This window comes from Myripristis murdjan, chromosome 22 (genome assembly GCF_902150065.1).
Source record: "Myripristis murdjan chromosome 22, fMyrMur1.1, whole genome shotgun sequence".
NCBI lineage: Eukaryota > Metazoa > Chordata > Actinopteri > Holocentriformes > Holocentridae > Myripristis > Myripristis murdjan.
In genome coordinates, this window is record NC_044001.1 from 24,017,785 (window position 1) to 24,039,223 (window position 21,439).

At 43.9% G+C, this 21,439-nt stretch overlaps 2 protein-coding genes across 4 annotated transcripts; one reads left to right on the forward strand and one right to left on the reverse strand.

The window, feature by feature from the left end:
- Positions 1-5,003: 5,003 nt before the first annotated feature.
- supt7l (SPT7 like, STAGA complex subunit gamma) lies at positions 5,004-10,626 on the reverse strand. Its single transcript, XM_030044440.1, has 5 exons — positions 10,522-10,626; positions 9,208-9,689; positions 8,729-9,053; positions 7,369-7,606; positions 5,004-6,527 (listed from the first exon to the last, which is right to left on the reverse strand). The coding sequence occupies exons 2-5, from the start codon at positions 9,642-9,644 to the stop codon at positions 6,232-6,234; spliced, it is 1,296 nt and encodes a 431-aa protein (XP_029900300.1). The 5' UTR covers positions 9,645-9,689; positions 10,522-10,626; the 3' UTR covers positions 5,004-6,231.
- Positions 10,627-10,802: 176 nt separating this feature from the next.
- On the forward strand, positions 10,803-20,714 carry slc4a1ap (solute carrier family 4 member 1 adaptor protein). Of its 3 annotated transcripts, XR_003927765.1 has the most exons (15): positions 10,805-11,650; positions 12,384-12,591; positions 13,114-13,242; positions 14,068-14,128; positions 14,306-14,445; positions 14,557-14,717; positions 15,400-15,469; positions 15,627-15,816; positions 16,499-16,604; positions 16,907-17,144; positions 17,815-17,898; positions 18,032-18,117; positions 18,264-18,333; positions 19,492-19,943; positions 20,254-20,714. XR_003927765.1 is itself a non-coding variant. In XM_030044439.1 (14 exons), the coding sequence occupies exons 1-14, from the start codon at positions 10,838-10,840 to the stop codon at positions 19,539-19,541; spliced, it is 2,403 nt and encodes an 800-aa protein (XP_029900299.1). In that variant the 5' UTR covers positions 10,803-10,837; the 3' UTR covers positions 19,542-20,714. The 3 variants fall into 3 exon arrangements, 2 of the variants coding, with proteins under 2 accessions (XP_029900299.1, XP_029900298.1); XM_030044439.1 differs by having other exon boundaries at positions 10,803-11,650; positions 17,818-17,898; positions 19,492-20,714; XM_030044438.1 differs by having other exon boundaries at positions 19,492-20,714.
- The last annotated feature ends 725 nt before the right edge of the window (positions 20,715-21,439 follow it).

Below are 21,439 nucleotides of genomic sequence, written 5' to 3' on the forward strand. Positions count from 1 at the left end.
TTCTGCAAAGAGGAATGTGAGAGAACACCTAACTCAACAAGCGACTGACTCGGTGCAAAGGAAAGATCTGAGAACCCAAACTTTCAGGATGACAACTAGCGGTTCTGGGAAGTGTAGAGCACCAGGAAACAAGGAAGAACCGTCCAAGAACTCTGGTTCAGAGCTTTGTTTTTGTGATGTTCTTGCATGGCTATTTACAAAAGAACACATTTCCGCTCTTTAAAATGAACAGCATGAAGACAAATTTACATAAGAGGGTGATGCCACTCCAAAAACCACAAACTGATCCACACCTTTACCCTGGGCTTAACCATCAGTTAACAGCAAGGGTGTAACAATACATAGATCTTCCCCTTGGCTTTACTGTACAGTAACTCTATATGTCCAGGCTAGATTTAATTTTACAGATAGGCTGTTGTGTGTTTTCCATCCTCTCTCAGCTTCTACTTAGTCCAGCTGAGATTATGCAACACCTGGTGAAATTTGGGGCATTCATGTGCACGCGTAAATGATAACATCATCCTCAACCAACTAAGCTATGGAGGAGCAAATGTATTAATCGGCTAAACTGGATCCAGATGTTAGCAGATAAACACATCAAAAATGTAAGAAATCCACAAGAAAGTGAATGCAGTAAAATAAAACACATCGTCTCCAGATCAAAACCTGACCTCAGTGACACCCTGACACCTCAACCAGGGGGGAGACCTCGGGGTAATCACATAATAATAAATCGGAAGACATTACAACTAAGTTATAAGGGAGCAAATGTATTAATCAGCTAAAGTGGGTCCAAAAATGGGCAGATAAATACAGAAGAAAAATGAAAGCAATCCAGAGTAAATGACTCAACTTTTCACCTGAGAGTGAGGAAGTGAGTGTTTTCTCACATTGTGGTGATGAGCAATTAATGTTTGAAAACTGAAAACTTTTTTTTTTTTTTTTTTTTTTTTTTTTGGGATAAAATGCATCACCTTCAAATCAACACCTGACATCAGCAGGGGAAAAATACATGGAATGAGTGAACAGGCTTGCATAAAAGTGATAATCTGCAGTCCTTACACTGTGCTAGTCAGCCCTATTTCTACCAAATATAACAGGTTTGTTATCTTAGTTTTGAACCCTAATCCAGACACAGAGGGCTGTATGGCCACACAAACAACATAAGGCTAATTACTGCCCTGTAGTCGAGGAAACATATCCATTTGGCAACTCCTGCCCCACATTACTGTGCAGCATTCAGACGCCGTGAGGCTGCTGCTTTGCTCACAGGGCTGGGAGTGCCCGGGTCTCAGCGGCTCCTATGGAGAATGCTAAATCCTGTATTTGTGGATGGGAGGCAGTCTCAATTTAAATATGTGTGCAGCACAGCACTGCCCTCCGATGGAAGAAGGGGGCATGGATGGCGAGGGACTGCACAACAGCAGAGAGAGAGGGGTGTCATTTTGGAGCCTGCTTTGTTATTCAGAAAGGGAGTGTTTTGATATGAAAGCACTCTGCGAATGTGACTCAGCCTCATCCAACTGGCATGCAAGCCAAAATGTGCTGCAAATGCATTCCTCCTTAGTCAAGTCATTTGTGTTCTGTCTGTTTTTAAAAAGAAAGGTCCATTCATATTCTTGAAAACCATAAAATCTAAAAGAATTGCATGCATAAGCTTAAGGCAATTCACACTTCACACCTTGCTCATAGGCTCATTATTACACATTATTATTATTAGGGCCCGAGCACTGGAACAGTGCGAAGCCCTATTGTTATTGTAGTGTTTTTTCTTCTCCTTTCTTCTTCTTATTATTATTACGTCAAAATAAACCTTAATTTGACCCCCTAAACATGCTCAAAAACTCACCAAATTCGGCACGCAGGCCAGGTCTGGCGAAAAATTTGATAAAATGGACAAACAGACCCCCAAGGTGCAAAAATGGGCTCGGTAGCGCCACCTAGGCACACAAAGGCAGCTGCTCCGGCCCACAGGAATGTGATAGAAACACCAAACCAATGCCAAAACGTAGGTCTCATCAAGGCCTACAAATCACGCGCTGACACCCCCCCTCTAAAACCAACAGGAAGTCCGCAATTTGCGTTGGAATGTTCACGTTCTCGCCCAAAATTCCGCTTTGAACAAAATCTATCTCCTCCCAGGGCGTAAATGTCAGCGGCTTGAAAATTTAACAGATGACAGAGGACACAGTGCTGAACAAAAGTTCTGAAGGATTTCGTCATTACTCGATTAGTTTGGATTTTATAAGACCTTAAAGTCACAGTGGCCAAAACCAAAACCTCATTTTTTCCCATGGAGTTTGGTGTGCAGAGGCTGACACTTGGCACTAATTAGGCCCCTGGAGTCTAAAGTAAAAGTCTGACGGCTTTGAAAACTATGCAGATGGAAAGAGGACAAAAATTCCTACAAAAATATGTAGTTTTGATGTGGATTGGACCAAGTTTGTGGGAGCTGTGAAGACTTTTCAAACGTTTTTGACTCTGGTGTGCTCTGCTCTGCACTCTGCCTGGACATGTGACTCACTCTAGCTGCCTCAGGAATGCGCAATACACACCCATTGTAAGAGCTCAGAGGGAGCAGAAAACACTCTCAAACTAAAACTGCCATAACTCAAAAACGGTAAAAGATAGCAAAATCATGTAAATGGGAGATTTATAGATCCGAGTCTCATGACTCGTTTAAACTTTGAATCAAGTCTGTAACTCAAACGGTGACCGAGCTGTGACGCCTCAAACAGGGGTGGGTTTTCTGGATTTCTCCATTGGATTGAATGAGGATTTCTGTCTGCCTGCATTTTGGTGTGATCATGCCACAGCTGCCACTACTCAAGTCAGTCACACACTAGGACATGCTAAGGGCGCCATCTGCTGGAGGGGCGCTGCTAGTGGCCAGAGGGCCACCAGCAGCAAATGTACTACCAGTGGGTTTTTGTTGGCATTGTGTGTGTGTGTGTGTGTGTGTGTGTGTGTGTGTGTGTGTGTGTGTGTGTGTGTGTGTGAGTGAGTGAGTGAGTGAGTGAGTGTGCCTGCATTTTGGTGTGATCATGCAGCAGCTGCCAGTAGTCCTGTTGGTCACACACTAGGGCTTCCGCGGCCTTTCAAAATAAAAGCCCAAAAATCTTTCAAAATAAAAGCACCGAAAAATACCCTCAAAACTGGCACAAACGGACGAATTGTCTGCACTTCGACACGCGCGCCGTCCCCGACGTGCACAGGGGGGCGAGGGCCCGTCCAACGCTGCTTGCAGCTTTAATTATTATTATTATTGTTATTTGGCATTTCTTCTTTATTTTGATAGTCACAGTGGAGACATTTTTAATGAGTGGTATCCTGTTTCATAGTTTATTCACCCTTGCTGCAAAAAAAATGTTCTCACCTTAAGTCGCAACTCCTAATTATATTTTCAGTCAAAGCCGAACACAGACAATGAATCTTTCTCTACCTCACATATTTTAGTCTAATCACCCAGGAGAAAACATCTATCATGGATCCAGTCCGAGACGTTGATGCCGTGCAATCAATTCCTTCATCTCCGGGGTGCAGTGAAATGGCTGTAACAGTGGTGTGCGTAGCATGGGAGCCATTGTGTCTGTCACAACCCATATGTCTGGCAATTCATCTTTCCTCTGATATCATCATCTCTTCTCATGATTCACTATTTGGCTCCACAACACTTATACAGTATTCCGTAGGTAATTACAACTTATGGGCTGGGAAGGAGATAAAATGAACACAGAGAAATATCGCTTGGGCGTCATCATCTCCCTTGCAATTTGGAGTGTAACAGATAGATCTTCATGGAATCTAAAAAAAAAAAAAAAAAAAAAAATGAAGTCATTGGAGGAATGATGCAATTTCATTTCTCCAAATGCAAATCTCCTTTTCTGCACTCATGTAATCTGTAGCCAAACACACTGATGGGAACCCTAAACAAGCTTCCCATTTCACTCCATAAAAGCGAAATGGATTTCTCACTCTGCTCACAACCTCAGAACTTGGCTGGAAAGATTAAATTTGGTGCTAAATTAAGCACTTTGCACCACGGTAATTAATCACTGGTGGGCTGCTTTCTTTCTTCCCTTCCCATGCCTTGTCCCCGTTCAAAAAACATCTTGACATTTCTGTAATTACACCTTTTTTCCCCAGTGCAGAGCGGCTCAGAAGCTGTTGACAAACCGAGGGGTCGCATTGTTCTTCCCAGCATGTCAGCGCACAGGCCTGCGCTTCGGCTGGGCTGCTTTTTCCTTCCCACTAAAAACATTCCGTTTTTGATGAACACGTCAGGCACTTTGAGGAATTTGGGTTTTATGAAGATGCAGCTGAGACATGCATGCAAATTGTAGAGGGGTGATGATCGGGCATCAGTCACACCACTCGACTGCAGTGGAGTCCCAGGCCCTGGAAGAACCAGGTGACATAACTTACTGTCATTTGCATCAACAGGGGCGGCCATTTCAATCACAAGACCGGAATACTGATTTTGTTTTCCAGCTGCTGCAACTCCCACCTGGGACACGCCAACGGTGCAAATCAAACACATTTTTCAAGGTGCTTTCAAAACAAAACAAAACAAATCACAACTGAGCATCATTGTATCTAATTGTATATGAATACATATGACCCCATCAATGCATTCCTTAGTTTCCCGCTGGCACGGACAATTACCTGCCTAATTGTGAAAAACAAAGGGCTGCACAAAAGAAAATCGCATGTAGTCAAAACAGCTTGCTCATTTGGCATGCAAAACTATGCATACTGTAATTAATTTGCCATTAAGGCTGAATGGATGTCGCCTTCATGATGCAGACAACCAGGCTATAATTGCCTCTGGTGTTGCATTCACAGCTTTGCTTCATTACTGAAACAGATGCTAATTTAGCAGAGCAGCTTCAGGTTGACAGGTGTGTGAAGCGTGTGTCCAGCAGCATCTTGTGGGGGTCGCTCGGCTGCCTTGGGATACATGTAAAGAATCCTGCGGCAGGAAATGGGGGAATGAGAATGTATACTCGGCTATGCCTCCTCATGAGAAACACTGGATTACAACTTTGTTGGCAGTAGATTTTTTTTTTTAACAATAATGGGTGACATGAGTGGTGATTGATGTATGAGCAGAGCAGTGTTTACCAAATGTTATCCCACCATTTAACAGTCTACCCTGGTTTCTAGAGCTATCAATCATTTTCAAACAGTTTCCTTCTAGTTTTTCTTAGAAGTCAACTCAAATTAAAAATGTTAAAAATGTCAGCTAATTTACCATGTGGGAATATTCGCCCATTTGAAAATAAATGCCAAAGAATTCAGTTAAGATTAAAAAAAAAAAAAAAAAATCTCTTCAACCCTTCCAGCGGGGTCCCATCAGTGGGGCCGTCCTTGCTGTGCAGCCCGGCTCTGTTTAATAATGGAATAATGGAATAATTTGGCAGACTATCGTCATCAGCAGATACTGGCTTACAAAAAAATCTGTCAGTCCAATACTATTTGTTATGCTGACATCTGATATTTTTTGAGTGTGTCAGTTAATACAGCTGTCAGATTTAGTGTAGAAACGGTTAGTTCATGAACAGAAAATCAATCTTTTCTCATTTTGCATTCATCATTCTCATTGCATTTTTCAAGTAAAAAAAAAACATTTGCTGATTATACTAAATGGTCAATCGGTTAATGACAGCAAAAATATTTGTATCGTGAACAGATTAATTTATGATGCCAAAGATACTAGCCAGATCCACAACCGAGTAAAACTAACACAGTCTTTTATGTAAAAGACACTCATCTCAAGCCTTTCCAGAAAAAAAAGAAAAACATTTATTCGTTTGGCATTGAACCCTATGTATATGTTCACTAACAACATTCTGGGCTACTTTCACAAACACTGTACTTGTACAAACAATCTTCAGAAACTACAAAATAAAGCAGTTTTGTGTCAGTTCAGTTCCTTCCTGTCATCACCGGCTCCTTACTGAAGCGTTCTGTGACCGTCCCATTCAGTTTATCCCGGAGCCGGGGAGAGGGGCATCATGATGAACTGCCCCTCCACCTGCTGTCCTTTGATCTGTATTGTACCTCTGAGCAGATGGGAAGAGGGGAGTCACCAGGACTTGGCTTGCAACTGTACACATAGTGTTTTTCAATACCTTTTCAAATTTCGTTGGATTTTTATTGCAGGACAGCCGACCTGGGAAACTTGCTTCTGTCTCCTGAGTGTCTCCTCCAACCGTCAGAGCAGGACCCTCACATCTTCTTTGCACGTTTTTTGGGTCTCTGGTTGAAGACGGGAGAGGAGCCCATCAGAGAGTCGGGGGAGTGTGAGGCGTAGCTGGCATCTGATGCCGCACCTCCAGGCGAAGGTGCCATGGCACCTCCAGACTCGCTTATGGTGGACATGGGCCCCCCATCCTCGAACACATCTCCTCCCAGCACCCCGTGGTGGTGGTGGTGGTGGTGGCCGGCTCCCTGGCCTTCATCCCCGTCTTGGGGCTCCATTTTTACCTGTGGCCACAGGGGGGAGCTGTTGGCCCCGCCACCACCTTGCAAGAGCAGTGAAGAGGAAGCAAGCAACATTAGCATTCATGAGTTATAACTGGCAACAGTCAAACAACAGAAATCAAACAAATGATTGCATAAAAATAACTCAGGTGCTGAGAGTTTTAAGGGTGTATCTCATTTTGTCGTTCTTAAAAATACAGAATCTCTCAAGCAAGCCTCGCTGTTCTACAGTCTACAAACTCTCCACAAAGAGTCTATACTGCAGCAGCTTATTAAAATTTGATGGTTAAAATTACGAACAAGAAGCCGTTACGACAGTGTACATGAAAATGTGTTTCCCTCAGAAATAAAACTGAAGCAGGATTTGTAATGCTATGCAATAGCCAATTTGTTTGCAATATCCTGACCTATGATAGGATGGACGCAAAGCTGATGGCTGTTGGATGCAGCTGTTGATTTACGTGACTACACAGTGAAAGTGGACTATCAAAGTTTGGCACATGTGTTCCATAAACCAAATATCAAGTCGATTACTGCATAACAGCCAAGATGAAGTAAACCAGAAGAGCATAAAGTCTTAACTTTAACTTTAAAAGTAAACACATTTCCTGTTCATGCCATAAACAAAACAAACCTCCTATGAAAACGGACCTGCTGCTACACAATGTAAAAGGCTGTGTTGAAGCTGGTGGAGACTGCCAGTCTTCCCTCTGATAATCCTGTTTGTCTCTGGTAATTATGGCTCAGAGGTAATGTGGTAATAATTTAATGATGTTAAATGCGACACATAGCACTAATTACTCCACAGGGGTGTATTTATATAGCAAGTTTTAAACCCAGCAGATGCACATATGTATGTATTTGAATGGGCATGTGTCTAACCTGAGGCGTGTGGAGAGTGGTCACCATCCAGGCCCGTGGCCAGCCTTTCGCCGTGGGCCCCCAAGACCCCCATGGGCAGGGCCTGGTCCCCAGAGGCCAGGTCCGCCTCGGGTTCCTCGCTGACAGGGAAGGAGATATCACTCATAGGCTCCTCCTTGATCCTGGGTGGCTTGGAGTCCTCCATGGCCTTCTCTGGGTTCACCAGCCGCTCGTACTCCTCTGACAGATCCTTGCTAACCTGAAGGGAGAAAATCTTCATTAGTCCCACTTCACGGGAACAGGCTGGTGGATAAAGAAAGGTCAGCGCTGTGCCTAGCTAATCTAGAATTCAATAAGAATCACATTATTCTCTTCTGACCTTAAAGCAGAGTTTTGAATACAACGCCGCACCGACTTTGAGAAACACAGTGCATGCATATTTTTATGACGTGCATGACTCAAGCTTTGCGACTGAATATTCTGTAATTCCCACAGCTGTCTTGTCTATCTCAGATAGACAGATGGCAAACAATAGGCCCTGGCCTTCCTCTAGTGATAGCGAGTGCAAGGATGACTTTGTATACATTCTCACAGCAGTTTGCTCATGTTAACAAGCTTAACTGAAGCTGTCCCAAGATCAGAGGATTAACATGCAAATTCTCTATTGTTTTGATTTTGACTTGATTAAAATCACTCATGGAGAAGCATTTTAAAACCAACAAACAGACCCTCACTAGGGATGAGTCCATTTTCTTGTGGTTACTGAATCATGATCATAATCCAGTATGCAGCGTACATGAATATTCGGATATTCAGTACAAAGCATAATTATAATGGACAAAAAGAATCATTTCCATCGTTTCTGCTTTCTACTGTGCTGATCAGTTGCGTATCGTTGGCAGTCATGTACAGGATGCTGGCACTGAAGGAAGCAAATTTCTCAGTCTGGCTTCTGTCTCACTTCTGAGCAGCTTGCACAGAAGTTGTTGCTCTAGTTTGGCGATGTCCGGCTTCCTCTCTTTTAGGAATGGCTGGATGCATTTGGAGATGCAGAGCCATGGTAGCTTACACAGAACAAGATCGCACTTTACTTTCTTGAAGTTTGCCCATGTGCTTTTTTGTGTATGTGTGGGGCTTTGATAATGAAATAATTGCAACTGAAAGCAGCTGCTGGATGATGAGTAGAAAACAATATGAGGCAGAAGGGGTGAACTCAGCTGTTTGAACACTACATGGTTACTTACTCCCTGTTAAATACATCTTAATGATGTATCACAACATTTTAAAAAGCCTTATCATCCATACAACAAAAGTCAACATCGATCCATGTGAATAAATATTAAAAACAGTCACAATTTTATGACCCGTCCCTGATTCTCACCTGAAGCATGTAGCTGTGATAGTCTTTGATGCGCACTTGCCAGAAGCGCTGCAGGGCCAGGACACTGCCGATGCCCACTTCATGGAACACCTGTTCCATTACATCTGGGAACGGGCTGGCACCCAGTCGCGCTTCCCGGTCCACCGCCACCCGCAACAGGCGGCTCAGGCGCAAGTAATGTTCATGGACCAGGTCAGTCAGGGTCTCCAGCACGCTCTCCTGGGCCGACTCGAAGCCGGCGTGGGCCAGCACTGTGGCCACTGACTGGTAGAGGAGCTGCCTGCAGGACGGCCAGCTCAGCTCTGTGACGGGCTCGCCTTTTCCCCTTAGGACAGGAGAATCAGAGGACTATTTAATTTGCACTGCAGTTATAGTTGGGAAATGTTAATACTGTAGCTCTACACTCCAGGTAGTTGATAAGGCAACAGTTGATATGTTTCCATAGGCATGTATTTAATCAGAAAAAAAGAAAAACTCACTTATAGAAATCGCTTTCAGGGTCACTGTGGCGAAGCTGGAAGGGCTGCCGCGGGGCTTTGCTGTCCAGGGGCAGCAGGTCATCTGGCATGGCAGGTGGTGTGGGCGGCCGCAAGGGCAGGTTGGCATCAGCCTCTTCCAGCCTGTTGCCTCCCTCAGAAGATGCTGAACCCTGACCCTGAGCCTGCGCCTGGGCTGCTGCCAAAAGGCCTCGGAGGCGGCGGGCGTGCTGGCACAGCTGCACCGTGTGGATGGTGAGGCTGCAGGGCTCCGAGGGGATGTCCAGCATGGTCGTCGGCCTCGGGCGCTGAGCGGAGGGCTGGTGCAGGGGAGGGTCTTGCATCTCCACCGAGCGAAACTCACGCTGGAGCAGGTCAAAGGAGCTGCGGCTGGGAGGAGCCCCCGCTGGTCCAGGGATCTCACCCCAGTAGCGCATCATGATCAGTTATCAATGACACAAGCTGGACGCAAGCTCACGTAGAGTCTGGATATGGGAAAGGAGGAAAAGGAGTGAGCACCACAATATGCAATGGAATGGGTAAACAAAAGATGGTTAAACTATGATCTCCAGCTGCAATTATTGTAAGGCAAACACCCCACAATAAAAGCAAAAATTAGTCCTTACCTTAATTTAACTTACATCAGTTTTATCCTTTCTCTTATTATGCACACTATACTAGCTAATACTAATTTAGATGACGCGGACTTTAGCAAGCCAAAACAGATGAGAGCATGAGAGTTTATGATTTAGCCTCAATGGTTGAGGTTACCATGACATTTTGTTTTTCATGTTTTAGTTTAATTATTTTTCTATATTTTAACTGTACATGCCGTGCGACCCTCACGCAAAACACCTTTCCTCAGTTATGTTATGGTCAATTCAACATCTGATCTACCAAATAACGCTTTTTCAATACAGTGCAATACCACCCAAGTCATTTATGGCGGAAAAAAACTGTGTTGATATTCAAACCAGTTTCAGCAGCTGAAATTGTACTAAATAAAACTTCCTTTGGATATTAGATGCATGCCGAATTCAAGAGGGAAATACAGTTATTTATGGAGAGTCTTAAATCATGCTCTAACTGAGCCGTCTGCTTGCCGAAAAGCAATTTCTTATTAGACTGACAGATTTATGACTGGAGTTTGGCCTGAAGTTGTCTACATGCAGGGTTTTAGGAGCTTGGCAGCCGCATAGATAGCCCTTTTCTTAGGAGGCTAGGCTGGTTAGACCCAAAGCAGCTTCTCGAGCAGCTGTAGATTAACATTATGTCACATAAATTTAAAATAGTAGACCCACAATGATAAAAACTCACATATAGATGGGCGAAGCGTCTGCTGGTCGAAACACAGGTGCGAACGAGTGAGGATTTCCTTGTCCGTGTTGTAAAGCACTTCGGATTGACAACAACACAAGGTTGAGTTCCGCCAAAAAAAATAAAATAGAATAAAAATCTGACAGGGGTGAAATGATAACATACATCGGAATGCGATGCACTTACAATAACATACACATTTCACTTGTGTCTTCTGGTGATGTATTACCAGTCGTGTTTATTCGGCCCGTTTTCATAATCTTATACTGTTCACGGTTGAACACCCGGGCAATTTTTACCGTCGCACCAAATAAACATGGCGGCCTCCTCGCAGTCAGACGTGTGTGAGAAACACACAGAAACAGAAATTGACACTGCAATGGAAACGGACGAGGGTTTGCGCAGCGAGAATGGCGATGAAACAGAGCAGAAAGACGCTTCCAACAACGGACAAGAGGCAGAGGACCCGTTCAAGAAACCCGCTATTTTTGCTGCGCCTTCCCTCGCCAGTAAACGCGGCGCGGCTCCGTCCAAAACAGCAACAGAACCCGACGGAGAAAAGGAGAAAGACCAAACAGAAGGACAAGACGGCGGCTTCTCAGCCCCCAGTCCTGCAGATGAAAACAAAACCACGGACAAGCGGCGAGAAGGGGGTGAACAAGACGACAAGGAAAAGGTCGTAGCTGCTGTCAAGCCGAGGCAGGACGCTAAGCCCAGGGTGCTGCCTGCCAGAGGGCCACCGGCGGGCAAGTTCCCCCCGCTCCCGTACACGGAGCCTCCGTGGGGCGGGGTGGCACCGGAGACCTCTTATGGTCTTGAAATCCTCAAGAACGGCACCATAGTTGATACGGTGCCCCTCACACACAAGAGCTACTTTGTGGTCGGACGTTTACCTGTGTGTGATGTATCCCTGGAGCACCCCTCCATCTCCAGGTACCATGCGGTCATACAGTACCGGGGGCGGCCCGGAGGCGAGGCCGGGGAGGAAAGAGGCTTTTACATCCATGACTTGGGCAGCACACACGGCACCGTGGTCAACAAGAACAAAATGCCCCCGAAGACCTACATCAGACTTCGTGTTGGGCACGTAATGAAGTTTGGTGGCAGCACCAGGCTTTTTATCCTACAGGTAAATAGTGATGCGTCCCACTGCTCATATCAGGACTAGATAAGATTTACACCTGTCACCTGTTTGATTTGTGTGCACTTCCTGCTTGGATGCCTTACATACTTGCTATTAGGGCTGGCTTTGCATGTATATCTCAATATCCTGATATGAAACTTGATATCATCTGAGATTTAACATGCGGTAATATTGTCATATGACAATATTGTCATATGAGTGTTGTCTTTTCCTTGTTTAAAGGCTGCATTACAGTGAGGGGCTGCCATTTTATGAACTTCTGTTGTAGTCTGTCATTTTCCTCCACCTGCTTGGTCATCATATCCACATCATTAATTATTGTTGATAAAAAAAATCTTTTGTGTGTACATGTCTTATGAAGGCACCAATAGTCATCCTTACAGTATTGACACAATATGGACATTGAGCTGTGTGGTGAGAGTTACTGTGATATTTGATTTTGTCCATATCGCCCAGCCCTACTTGCCATACATGATGTGAAGTCACATTGTAGTTACAGTTTGATGATAATGTGCCCAAAAGTGTCTCTGACTACCAATGAAAATGGCTTCTGTAATTGCATTTCTGGTGTGTTCTTCAGGTGCATTTACACCTAGATTGAATGCATTTTTGCTGTATCTAAAAGCAATTTAATCACCCGAGATGCAAGTGTATACCTGGTGTAAAGGTGGTCTGTGGAAATTCAAAATTACCAGGCTGACTGCCTCTTTATCCAAAGGGTCCGGAATCCGATGAGGAAGAGGAGTCTGAACTAACAGTAACGGAACTGAAGGAGCACGCCCGCAAACAGAGAGCAGAGCTGGAGAGGAGGATGATGGGAGAAGGGTCTGATGATGATGAGGAGGAGGAGAAGGATGGAGAGAGTGGAAACGAGAAGAGCCAGGGCAAAATGTCAAGTGAAGATTCAGGCTGTTCTTGGGGAATGGGTAAGTTTTGCTTATTTGGCTATACATACTCATACCTTTTTTCTTCCAAATGTGTCACCCAACAATTTTGGTGCTATTTAGTGTATCATCAGTGTGTATCATACATCACATGTATATTTAAAACTTGACCAGTCAAAACTTGTTCAGTCACAGTGGATCAGGCTTGTAATTCATTATTAAGTGCAATGGAATTCAAATGACGAGAGTTTGTTGTAGTGTATTTTAAAAAGTTTGGGAACAGGCAAAAACTATACAGACTATAACTTTCAAATGGTGTCATCTCAAAAAGTTATCAGCCCCTTATTGATTTATCTACTAAAGACAGATTCCATCAGCATTTAATTTGAGACCCTGCTGTTTGCTGGATTAAGACATGTCATCTGAGTTGACATGTGGCCGCCTTATCATCCTGTTTGACGTGGAATCAAATTCTTCCTCAGGCAAGTAACTTAAGAAGGAAAGTAATCCTCTGGTTCTCTCTATTCCCTCCTCTCCATATGTCTCCACAAATCCGTCCTGTAGCCGAGGAGGCGGCCCCAGAGGAAAACGAGGACGAGGAAAACCCGTTTGCCACAGAGTTTCATGAAGACCAGGAAGCCGCCTACTTGAAAGACCCCAAGAAGGCGCTGCAGGGCTTCTACGACAGAGAAGGTGGGAGCTCTTGTGTTGGATTTTGTTTTTGTCGTTGCATCTGAGGATATGTCTAGAATGATCCTGTACTCGCTGTATAGGTAATGATGATTTGGAAATGGAGAAAAAAAAAAAAAAAACTAGTTCTGTTGTTGAGAATGCTGAAATAAATGAGGTAGGTGTTTGGGTCGAGGGGTCGAGTGGAGAAATTGTTTTTCAATTTTCTTTTTATATTGTCAGGTTATTGTTTGTTGTGTGGGCGGCTGACCTTGTTTTCCCTGTAGGGATTAATAAAGAGAAAAGGGAGAGACAGCTGTAAGGCAGGTGTGCTGTGCAGGCTTGGAGTGAATGAAACTACGCTGACTTGAAAAGTGGCAGAGTGCTGCAGCAGTTGGAACTCAGAGAATCACTGAACAAAACTTTTCATGTGTTGACCTAGCCTCTACATTAGAAAATCACATCCTGGTATGTGGATGAACAGCAAGCCAGCCTCCAGTTGCTTGATACTTGTTTGATTTCACCCTGCCGTCTGGCTTATGAACACACACCAGATTTTCTTCTCACAGGGCTGTCAGGGCTCTGCACAGCCTTAACAAGTGCATGCTGTAATTCCCCTAAGCAGAGCGAAATGCAGAACACGCTCCAAACAAACCCACAAATGAACAAATACGCAGATCCTGGCTCTTACAGGTGCTTCTCCTGATAATCAGATTTCATTGGTGAGATTAGAGGTGATGATCAAAATCTAGCCGAAGGTTTCATTCCACATTCCCAGCTCAACGTTTTTGCACCATAAAATCAGTTTCCTTCATACATTAGCCTTGACTGTTTTGTCTTTTATCCCAGGGGAGGAGCTGGAGTTTGAATACGAAGACAAAAACCACGGCACTTGGCTTTGCAGAATAAAGTAAGTGACTTAAGATAATAGAAGTGTATAAATGCCAAGTTTGGCTTCCTAGAATACTTTCAGTGGAAAGTTTGGGAAGTGTTGAGACATTGTAGAGATTTCTGATAGAAGAGTCCTTTGCCTTTGCAGCTTTTCAAACTGATATAATTGTGTCCCATGGCTCACGTTCATCTTCAGGCTGCCAGTGGATGATGCCATGGGCAGGCAGCTGGTCGCTGAGGTGACTCACACCGGGAAGAAGAAAGAAGCAGCCGTCCAGTGTTGTCTGGAGGCCTGTCGCATCCTGGAGGCCAGAGGGCTTCTGCGTCAGGAAGCAGGTGGGAATCCAGTCCAGTCAAATTGTCTAACGATAGACCAGTTTGACGCTTGTTATGAAGACAGACCCCTTTGATTTATCTACATAAATAATCCCCTGCTGCCACTTCCAGTGTCCCGTAAGCGCAAGAAGAAGAATTGGGAAGACGAGGACTACTACGACAGCGACGACGACACCTTCCTGGACCGCACTGGTGCTGTGGAGAGGAAGAGGCAGGAGCGCATGAAGAAAGCCGGCAAGATCGAAGAGCGGCCTGACACCTACGAGTCACTGGTACGAGTCTACAGCCTCTCTCACAAATGACCTGGGAATATCAGTCTGCTGATTCAAATGAGTCTGCTGCAGGAGGAAATCTCTGCTGAACCTCATGCACAGGCAGTCACTATCACTGCTAATATCCACATGTTCACCTTATAACATCATTAAGAGCCGACATGCATACACTCTGTTGATGAAGGTGGATGATATGATACTCCACACAAGTTCTGTGAACTTGCAAAATGTATTTATACATTAAATCACAAAACTGAAGCCACGCTTTTTTCAGGACAAATAAGCCAAGCAGGAGTGACTCTAAACTCTGGTAAAGCATTGCACTTAAACTAAATGGGACACAGTTTGACTCAGGTTTTCTTAATGCTCTTGACCAAGATTGTTTTGCGAAATAGCTTTTCCCACCTGAGCCTTTCACGCTGATGTGCTTCTTAGGTCACTAATCCAGTGTGAAAGGGATCGCTTCCATAATAAAGCCAAGAGAAGGGCCCCTAGATTTAAGCATTCTCTTTCAATTCAAGGAACTGATCTTTTGTACTTATTGGTATTGATGACTGAACAAAGTGGCTTTGGAAGCAGGCCTGAACTACTTTGTTAAAATAAATCTTGAGTAATTTTTTTTCTAGTAGCCTTTGGAACAGGAGTTTGTGCCACCTGATTTATGTGTGTGATTTTTAATCAGGTGGCCAAACTGGCAGAGGTGGAGAAGCAGCTGGCAGAGAACCAGAAAAAACTCAGTGCTGGAGGGAAAGGTGAGTCCAAATAATCTGTGTTCACTGGTGGGAGGCCATATGTCACAGGATCTTTAAATCACCCCTCTTTGGCCAGCAGATGTCAGTGCTCTTTGTATTTTTGCGTGTCTTTGTAAACTCACCAAGACTTCTCCGTCTCTACCCGTCTCTCTCTTAGACTCGTCTTCCTCTTCCACTGAGGATCCCCTGGACGCCTTCATGAGCGCAGTGCGAACTGAGGCGGCGATGGATGCCGTGGAGCGGAGGAAGCTCCATGTGCACGTGGCCGACCTGCGCAAAGAGGCCCAACGCATTCGGAAGCTGGTTGAGCTCACACGGCCTGCCCAGATGCCCTCGCTACAGCCAAGGTGACACCATACTACATTCAGGGGTTGTGTACTTTTCTGGATTTTTCAAAGAAGTTGTACTTTAAGTAAAGTCAGGGAAATTAATTTCCACTAGTCACAAAATATCAGGAAGTTTTCAAAAAGGTCTATTTAAGAGAATTTTGGACAATTAATTTTACAGCTCATTAAACACAGACCTAATATTAAATAGATTTGTGCTGCAAGACCCAATAGACTGTAATCAGACAATTAAACGGGTCTGAAAACAGTTTAAGTGAACCTTCAGACCCTCTGATAAATAATCTCTGCAGGCAGCCACATAAAAAGCATTGCACAATGTTGGTTTCAGAGGAAATTTGGTAACTGAAACCATGACTAAGCATTCGGTTGCATCACGTAGCCCTGCAGTAGAAACCAGATATTTTATACCTGTGGAAAATTTCTGCACTGAAAAGCAGAATGCATATGAGAGGAAGAGCTGTGCACTCTTTGGAAACACTCCACCATAATTACAGAAAGTTACAGAAATTGTGCACATCATGCCACTGTGAAAATATCTTAACAGTCTTAGACAGCGGTGTTAAACAGCCGCCTCACTCATGTAAGAAAATGACATCTTAGGCTTACATGTCCAATCTTGATAATGAAGTTGCAGCATGAAAAATTCCATTTGAGTCACTGATTGACATCTTGATGTGTTTAGATGTGACAGTGGCACGGCAGACCCACAGAAGCCTAAGAAGGCCTTACCGTTGTTTGGTGCCATGAAAGGAGGCAGCAAGTTCAAACTGAAGACTGGCACCATTGGGGTAGGTGTTCATGAGAGCTGAGTACAGGCTTAAGTGCAGCTCTGTTGCTGTCTGACATGTTTACCAGTCCAGAACTATTAAGCTCTGGTTGAGTAAAGCTTTCCATGGGTGCAAAAAGGTGCAGCATGTCCAAAGCCAAAGACGCAGTAAGTTGTCTTTGAGCTGACTTTGACCAAGTCTGGGCCTTAACGTCCATGTCCATTTACATCCTTCCCTTTGTCTCTTTACAGTCCAGCTGTCTCCTTGTGCTCTATCTCTTTTTCTCTGGCTCATTTTTCTGGGATGTTAATTCTGTCTTGCAGAAGTTGCCCCCTAAGCGTCCAAACTTGCCTGCAGAGCTCTTCGATATGAAAGAACTTCCACCAGGAGGAGAAGAAGAAGAAGAGGAGGAAGAGGAAGGAGAGGTGGAAGAGGCAGAGACACATAAAGATAATGATCATAAAGAATCTGCAGGGAGTGCTGAGTCAAATGCTGAGCTTCAAGAGTGCAGTACATCCCAGCGCCAAAGAGCCCAGCCGGCACAGATCCACAAGTCCACAGGTCAGACACCGCAAGAATCATTCACCATTGTAAGGTTTTCCACTCGGTAAATATTAAGGCAGAAAAAAAGGTAAAATATGTAAAATGCGCTCTGCATTCTGCTTTTCTGTTTTCCTCCCTTTATGTTCATACATGTTCATAAACATGTTGCTTTACTTGCCACTTGGTGGCAGTAGTTGTGTAATGCATACAGGCCTCATTTACTGTTGTCTGTGTTTGCCCCCTGCTCACACTGCAACACCACTTACATTTTTCAAAACTTTTTAAAAAGACATGCATCCAATTAAAAGCTTTGTAGAGGTTCTGGAGAATAATAGAACTTGAAGAGGCATCAATACACTCAGTTTTTTGATGCTGTAGCAGTGTTTTTATTTTTTTTTTTTGTTTTCGAGTGTGCAGATGTCTGTTCAAACTTTAAAATTTATTTGACAAAACACAGAATTTAGCAAGACTGCATAGCTAGGTCTGGTTTCTCACACAATCTGTTGTTTGATTTATTTTGATTTGTTTTTTACTTCAGTACTGCAGTGCACTTTTAATGGCTGACTCAACAGAGGCAAAATAACCATAAATATATGTATAAAAGAGGTTTTTTCCTCACCCTCTTGTCAGTGTATGCATATCCCTGATGATAGCCACTCAGCACAGTGTCATTTGCATGATTTTTCAGCAGAGCAACGTGCTAAACAGAGCAGAGAGGAGGAGTCTGCGCCTCACCACAGCACCAAGAGGGCGCCGGCCCCATCAAGTCCAGGTGGGTGTTTTGTCTTCAGCCACTATTATTATTCACTTTTTCATTTTAGTCTTTGCTCTTACACATATATGCAGCACAGTTTGTGTCAGCAGTGCTGGTGTATGAGCTGTTACACCCGTACTTCTCTCTGTAGAGTCCAAAGCAGGAGAAGAGGAAGAGCCAGCAGCCAATCCCAGCCCCAAGAGGAGTGGCAAAAAGAAAGTCATTGGCCCCAGCAGGGTAGGCCCTCATTTAGGAACATTTCAATTTGTCACACAGGAATGTATGTGGAAAACACCACAGCTGTATGCAAGTGAGCGCCTTTGAATTTTTGGTGATATGCTCAGCTGATTTTAAAAATGCCACCTCGCGGTCTCTCTCCCCAGCCCCCGGTGCCGCTCTCAGCACAGTATCCTGAAGACGACCCAGATTATTGTGTCTGGGTGCCTCCGTCAGGTAAAACAACCCCACCGACTGAAAGACATGCATTTCACACAGCAAACTGTCATTTCTGTTCTGGAAAACCAACCTAAAGCTCAGTTGTGAGAGTCTTTATGTAGGGCTGAATGATATGGTAAAAAAAAAAAAAAAAATGTTGCGATTAGCTTTACAAATATTGTGAGAGTGTTCATGATATGATTCACAGTCTTACTATGAATGATAATTTTTGCATTCTAATAGACATTTTCACTGAAAAAGTTATTAAAATGGTGATTGTGTGATTGTTGCTGGGGCCTGTACCAAACAAATGTCATCTGGAAAATACAATTTGTACACGAGGTCATCTTTGTAGCACCATAATACTTTATTTATAAGTTTTATGCCACACATTTTTGCACACAGCAGTATTGCCATTTCAATAGTATTTTGATAAATAGCTCAGGCCCCTCAGTAGGCCATGTTCAAACATACATGACAAGCAATGTACAGTCAGTCCCCAGTAGTTTTTTTTTTTTTTTTTCCAATGAGCTTTTTGAGTCTAAATGAGCTTTTAAACTTGTAGACAAGGCCAGTTTTAGTAATCTAGATATGACTAAAGTTACTTCTCATACTTAGGGATTGCATAATATGCCAGTTCGTACTTAAAGTCCTGGTCTTGATAGATGGGTGACTCTGAAAAGCACATTCTTGATGCAGCATCGTGTTATGTCCAGTAACACTGGATGTCTGACACTGAGAAAGACACACTTCACTCTGTCTTGACGAGGTCGGGTTGACACTGACGAGGCTGCATGTTCCTGGCCTGCTGGGCAAAGGACAGAAGAAAGGGGGGAGTTTGAAAAGGGCCGGAGAAACGGAAAAAGAGGAAGTAAACAGTCTTTCATGGTCCATTTGTGCAACGAGTGTTGCAATGGTATTTTCATCATTAGCCAAGGAATGCACATCAAAGTCAGTTAAAAACGATAAGATAAGCTGTAGTAAAATCAGCTTTGAAATGACTGCCAAATGCAGCTCGGATTCAGGGCCAAAACCCATTGCAAACTGTCTGTTCGGGACCGGTTGGTGTGCATGCGTGCAGGACTCGTGTTGGAACAGTGTGTTACTGATCCTGTCGGTGAACTTGGAAAAATCAGAATTCATTTGATGTTAAAAAATGCTGTGCTTCATTCGCAGGTCAGACTGGAGATGGCCGCACCCACCTAAACGACAAGTACGGCTATTAAGAGAAGACCCAAGAGAATTACCACATTTTAGACTGCAGATTATACCTGCAGCCACACAAAGCTTTCAATCTCCTTAACTGTGACCATCCAGCCCCAACCCACTTCACTTCTGTGTGCCACTGATACGTGAAGCACCGCCTCAAGACCTGAGGACACTCAGCTTAGGAGAGCCTGAGAGAAAATGTGATATTACAGAGCCTATAAAAGACTGAAGATGGACCAAAAGTCATGACTTGTCTTCTTGTTACTTTGAGGGAGTTGGAGGAGGACAAGTGGAGATAATGAGGATGCACCTTTCATTTATCCTCTGTCCCTTCAGCTTTTTAGATGCATTTGCATTCTCTCAGCGTGCGACAAACAAAAGCACACCGCTCCAATTCACATTAGCTGAAATTGGCGAGGGTGAGTAATAGCCCCCCCCTCCCCCCTCAGCGCAGACACTGGGCAAAAGGCCTGCTGGCACTTTTTTCACTTGCGCAAATAACAGAAATAGGTAGCACTTGAATTTTGTCCTTCATTTGAATCGTCTGTCTTATATATCATCCAAGCGGAAAATAGAGGAGGACTGACCAAAAGTGTGATCTCGATTCAGATTTCTGAATCTTTGGCTGCTCCTCTTGTAGTTAAATCCACCTGACATCCAATCTGTATCCCTCCCCTACTTGGCTTCGGTCGAATGCTGGCATAACCTTTTTTTTTTTTTTCCAAAAAGGAGAATGTGTAGCAGAGAGAGAAAGAGGGAGAGCATTGAAGCAGCTTTTCTGACCATCTGGACACTTGGATGGCTTACTGGATGAAACGCAAGCTGATAATGACTCAAGCTGAGTGTAGGGTGTGCGTGTCCGTGTGCATGTACGCACACACACACACTCACACAAACACGCAGCGCCTGTCCCTCTCAAAGTTCTCTTTTTAACAAGATTCTCTTTATGAGTGACTCAGCTATTGGTGTGCGTGTGTTTGCCTAGAGCAGGATTCCTCTGTGTCTGAAATCCCACAGTACTGTTGTTCCACTGGTTTCCTGCCATGCTCTCTCCGCCCTCTTCTTCTCTTGTCCTTTCTCAAAACATCGCTCAGCCTCTAACTGTGAGGGTGAAGAAATGTTAAAAGCCGTCAAAAAGTGTATTTTGTAACATTTGTATAATAAAGTTGTCTGTACATTGGCTGTTTCCAGTTTTGTGAGTGCACTGTAAGTCATTGCACTTTTCATTGACCCACATTTTCTGCACTCCATCTCTTTCTCATAGCTGCTTTTCCCCCGTCCTGTCCAGCTTTCTCTACCAGGCGCTCTTCACACCCCAGCCCTGTTTGACGTCACAACTTCTTTTTCCTCTTTCAGCCTCACACACACATTTCTAAGGCTATGATCTGGCACAAAGAAGCTTGCGGGCTTGGCTGTATATCTTTGGTGTGATGTTCTGTGCTGTGACCTACTAATCAAGGATTGAAACAAACCAGTCTTTTCTGCTTGCACTCATGTCACCCCACCAGGCAGACTCTTAACACACACACACACACACGCCCAGATGATGTTCCAGTCATGCATCTTACAAGCTCAAGGGGCCTGCTGCTGAGCGGACTGGTGTGTACCATAGCATAGACAACGCTAATACTTCATGATGTACTTATTTAAAAGGTGCATTTTCCCTAACCCCAACAGAAATTACAGGAACATTACAGGAACAAAACAGCTAAGAAAATATTGCTGTAATTTTGCTGCAATTCTGTAAGAAAACTTTATAATAATATAATATATAATAATATACTGTGTTTAAATGATTATGAAAGCCAGGCTGACTTCAGATGCCTTTCACAAGCATTTAAAAGTCACTTTTGAACACTGACATATTGAAAGTGGTCACATTAAATAAAATAATGATTACTATTTAAATACATTA

Coding starts and splice junctions, on each gene's coding strand:
- supt7l (XM_030044440.1), bottom strand. CDS start 9,644: ATGATGCGCTACTGGGGTGAGATCCCTGGACCAGCGGGGGCTCCTCCC. Junction 9,054..9,207: donor CCTGAAAGCGATTTCTATAA/GTGAGTTTTTCT, acceptor TCCTGTCCTAAG/GGGAAAAGGCGAGCCCGTCA. Junction 6,528..7,368: donor CCACTCTCCACACGCCTCAG/GTTAGACACATG, acceptor TGCTCTTGCAAG/GTGGTGGCGGGGCCAACAGC.
- slc4a1ap (XM_030044438.1), top strand. CDS start 10,838: ATGGCGGCCTCCTCGCAGTCAGACGTGTGTGAGAAACACACAGAAACA. Junction 14,129..14,305: donor ACTTGGCTTTGCAGAATAAA/GTAAGTGACTTA, acceptor GTTCATCTTCAG/GCTGCCAGTGGATGATGCCA. Junction 14,718..15,399: donor CTGACACCTACGAGTCACTG/GTACGAGTCTAC, acceptor ATTTTTAATCAG/GTGGCCAAACTGGCAGAGGT.